The sequence below is a fragment of the Camelus dromedarius genome, chromosome 23 (assembly GCF_036321535.1).
Source record: "Camelus dromedarius isolate mCamDro1 chromosome 23, mCamDro1.pat, whole genome shotgun sequence".
Taxonomy (NCBI): domain Eukaryota; kingdom Metazoa; phylum Chordata; class Mammalia; order Artiodactyla; family Camelidae; genus Camelus; species Camelus dromedarius.
The window spans coordinates 9,824,787-9,829,474 of record NC_087458.1 but is presented as its reverse complement, the minus strand read 5'-3'; the positions used below and the strand labels follow the sequence as shown (position 1 = coordinate 9,829,474).

The 4,688-nt window shown below is 40.4% G+C and overlaps 1 protein-coding gene across 1 annotated transcript; it reads left to right on the top strand.

The window, feature by feature from the left end:
• Positions 1–2,316: 2,316 nt before the first annotated feature.
• LOC105086562 (C-reactive protein-like) lies at positions 2,317–2,902 on the top strand. Its single transcript, XM_031436000.2, is given in 3 exon segments — positions 2,317–2,509; positions 2,512–2,829; positions 2,831–2,902. Coding segments are annotated over 3 exon segments (549 nt in total). The 5' UTR covers positions 2,317–2,350.
• Positions 2,903–4,688: the final 1,786 nt, after the last annotated feature.

Genomic DNA, 4,688 nt, shown 5'->3' with positions numbered 1-4,688 from the left:
ATAAGAATCTGTTCTCCCTATAACAGGATACAATTGGAAACACTGGTTATATTACCGAGGCTTTGACTGAAATGTCATATTTGAGAGAGACACACATAAGCTCCGATATGACCAGACAGCATTAAGGAAGGTGGACTTAATGGAGTCAATAAAACCCTTTGGAAAAACTGGTCTGGTACTCTGCTTACAAAGTTCCAACAGAGCAGTCTTCAAAAGAGTTCATATGGTCAATTGCCATTCTTGCTGCATTTATGTAAATAATCAGGCCAAGTTTAATGTAAACCAGCTAGTTTTACTGTGATTATCTTTGATAAAAAATGGGGGTTTATACAGAGAAAAGTTATGTGTGCATGTTTGTAGATATTAAGTTCTAATCCTTAATTGTCTTTGAAGTTTTATTATATATCTGCAAATTGGACTGAATCCTCAGTTCTTCTATTTTCCTGAAGAATTTAGCTATGAATCTCCAAATAAATGTTTCCAATTTTCTCCCATTCTGATTTGGAATCACTAAGAACAAAGACTGCCCTTGAATCTCTTTGGAAGGAACTCATGATCCTCCTCATTACCCAAATAGTAATCAAAATTCAGGGACTTGAACCTTAGGTACACTTTTCAAAGTCAAAGTTGGCTCCATTTGACTCCTGGTCCTGCACACCAGCTAAGAGACATCAAAATCAAATCGAGGAGGAAGATAAACAGCCGACATTGATATAGATTGCTTCCACCCAAACACTGGATCAAGACTTCATGCTGCAACTAAACATGAAACCCTTGCTTCTTCTCTTCCATCCTTTCACTCTGACATTGGCCTAGAAAGATAATGTCATCATCCATATTTCCCAGGCCATTGCTAAGAGGAGTAATCTTTTGGACTGCTGGATTTGTCATCAAAAACTCTGATCTGTCCATGATGCTAGTGCCAACTTAGCGGGAGTGCTCTGTGCCCTGAAAGGATGATTTATCTTTGTCTTTGGTGGTTGTCATTCTCCTTGAGCCTACAAATGCCTAGATGCCTGGCATACAACTGGGCAAAGCTTCTTAGGTTATCTTACTGTGCCCCTAACTATCCGCAAACAAACTGATACAACTTATTGGTCAACTTCTCTGAATTTACATCATCGGGTTAGAAAGAACTTACCAGGAGGCATTCATGATTCAGAATTTGCTTCCTTTGGCAGGTCCTAACATCCCTGGTTAGGAATGAATACAAATGAGGCTATAATCGGAAACCCCTCCTTAACTCTTGAAAATACTGCAGAGTTCACTGCTAAAGCAATAGCTGTCCAACAAAAATCCCTAGACTCTCTGGCCAAAGTTGTTCTTGATAATAGGACAGATCTTGACTATCTTTTAGCTGAGCAATGCGGTGTCTGTGCTGCAGTCAATGCCACCTGCTGCACCTGGATTAACACTCTGGGGAGTTGAGACTCAGCTACAAAAGACCACTGAGCAAGTCACTTGGCTTAAAAAGGTGACCCTTTCAATGGGGTCTTTCTTTGACTTGTTTGATTTTGATTGGTTTGGGTCTTGGGGACCAGGGCTCCAGTGCACACTGCAAACATCTGCAGTAATCCTGCTTGTAATAATCGTAGTAGTCTCTCTGGCATGCTGTATTCTCTCAAAAGCTTTAAATGCACGTTTGCAGATGCCAACCGTCAAGAAAATGCTCTCCCTATGCTGGAACATCAGAAAAGGAATGAAGAAAATGACCAACTGAAAATTGTCAACCTGAAGGCATGACCTGCGAATATCATGGAGATTCAGCAAAAAGCTCATCATGACCTGTGAATATTGCACAGAATCAGCGAAAGATGCAAGAACTACAGAGCTGTAGCTGAGAGTGGGGCTAATGCCTTAAATTTTGATCATATCTCTCAGGCTGATGAAAAGGGTGGAATTGTTTAAAAAAATAGAGAGACAGTAGGCCCCAAATGGAGCCTCTTGTGTTAAGCCCCATGTCAGCAAATCAAGATGTAATAACCAACCTAAATGCAGTTTCAGCCTCTCCCAGGATTGTGATTTGTAACCTGTCAGTCTGGAATTACCAGGCCAGAGCTAAAGAGGTAATACACCCAGTAAGACCCCTCTCTTTCCGCAAAGGAACTTGACCTTGCCTGAAATAATCCACTCTTTGCTAGAAACTTCCTCTTCCCACCTTCTTCTATCTATAAAAGGCTTTCATTCTGTACAGCTCTTCAAAGTTCCTTTCTATCTGCTAGATGGAATGTTGCCCAATTCATGAATTGTTGAATAAAGACAATTAAATCTTTAAATTTATTCAGATGAATTTTGTTTTTTAACAAAGCTCCACTGCTGACATTTTCCCTCTGTTTTTTATCCTACAGACATGCACACAAAAGCCTTTGTGTTCCCCAAAGAGTCAAATAATTCCTTTGTGACGCTGACTGCGCAGCTAACTAAGCCACTCAAGGCCTTTACCGTGTGCCTACATGTCTATACCGACCTGACCCATGACTACAGCCTTTTCTCTTACGCCACACACACACACACAAATATAATGAGATTCTCCTCTTCAAAATAAAGATGAGCATGTACAGGGTATCTGTGGGTGGAGCTCCTGTCTTTTTCAAGCCTCCTGAGAGTTCTCCTGCACCAATGCACTTCTGTGTGATCTGGGAGTCCGCCTCAGGGATTACAGAACTCTGGGTGGATGGGAAGCCCATGGTGAGGAGAAGTATGAAGAGAGGATACTCTTTGGGGACAGAGGCAAGCATCATCCTGGGGCAGGAGCAGGATGAATTCGCTGGGGGCTTTGATAAAAGCCAGTCTTTGGTGGGAGACATCGGAGATGTGAACATGTGGGAACTATGTGTTGTCACCGGAAGAGATTGGCACTGTGTATGCTGGTGGGACCTTCAGTCCTAATGTCCTGAACTGACGGGCACTGAAGTATAAAACACATAGTGAGATGCTTTTCAAGCACCAGCTATGGCCCTGAGGCCCTTTTGTGAATCATAAAGTTGCTTCCTGGGGGTTACACCTTAGCCTTGTCTCTGGCTCCAATGCTCTACTGTCCTACACACTGGGCTCTTGTGCCCTGGGGGGACTGTATTTGTCCCTCTCCTTTTTCTGCTCTTTGTCCATCAGCACGTGGGACAGTGTGAGCAGAGGGTCTTATATACATGGCTGCACATCAGAATTACCAGGCTACACCCCAGGCCAATTAAATCCGATTTTTGAAGGGTGAAATTCAAGCATCAATGTCTTTTAAAGCTCTCCAAGTGATTCCAGCACTCAGCTGGATTGCATTTTAATGTGTGTTTAAGAGCAAGTGAACCAGCTTTTTTTTTTCCCCCTAAAAGATTGCATGTATTTAACTGTAGTCCTGCCAAAATTTTCATTTCCCTTTATAGGAACACCCGTCCCATTTATTGTGTTGAATTATCTAAAGAATACAGAAATGGAATTTTTTCAGCTTTCTGCCCCACCATTAGGATGTGGTCATTATATATTAAAATTATCTTTAATCCTTTCAATTTGAATATTCAAAGATCTAAAAAGAAATGTTTTGTTGTTGTTTCTGTTTAATTTGTTCAATTTTTTTCTTCAGGATCACTAATTTTCATAATGTAAAATATCTATTTTTTTCTTCTCATTTACCATCACCAGATAACTTTTATTTGTGTCCTTTATCTTTATATTTTGAGCTTTTATTTATTCAAACCTATCCTTCATATTAGCATTAGGGAGGAAGGATTTTTCCCTCTACGCTTCCAGGTTCTTCTGGCTGATCTAAGAATTAAACTGACGTGAGACAGATTAACAGGAGAAAATCAAACAAAAGTTTAATATCATGTATACCTGTGAGGACCTCAAAAACTGAGAAACTTGCCAAAATGGCCCAAATCCTCACCTTATCATCTTCAGCTAGTGACAAAAGAGGATGTTGAGGGTAGTGGTTTGGGACTTCAAAGGGGACGAAGACAATTCACATGGAGATGGAAAAGCAAATGTTTGGTAAACCAGTGTTGGCTGGGCCAGAGTCATGGGACACAGGGTGGACTCTGATCTCTCGACCCTGCAGAGTTTCCCCTCCACACCTAGCCCATGTTCTTTGCCAACATCTCTGGTGATAGCTCTATTCTGGGAACAGACCCTCTATCTAAATTCTTTTAGGTAGTTAGGGGGCAGTTCAAAGTTTCTTCCAGAGTCTTTTAGGCCTTGGTTATTTTCAGCTTGAAATAATCCACATGGCAAAGAAACACTGTGGGATGGCAAATATTGCTCCACTACAAGTGATTTTTGTTTTTCGTTTGGCATATTGGGATCTAATTTCTAATGTCATTTAAAATGCTGCAGTGCTTTGAGTTGTCTTAAATTTACTTTTTGTTTTAAACTTTCATCAAGTCTGTTTTCTTCAATTTGTTTACCATTTTAATGCTGTTGCTGCCTGAAATTTTCTAAATATTCCTGTGATTAATCTTCTATGAAGTAAATCTTTTATATGTTTTAAATAATTTCCTTTTATAGTTTAGTACATTTCAGTCCTCCTGTTTGTTCTAACATAGTGAGAGGTGAGTTCTCTGAGTTTCCTTCCTACTTATCTGGCCAAACTTAGATTCCCTAACCATTGAAGCTAGCTGGCTGGCGGACTGATGCTTCTATTAGGAGTTTCTATTCATGCATCCCCAGACTCGACATCCTACAACTCTCATTTTAAATAA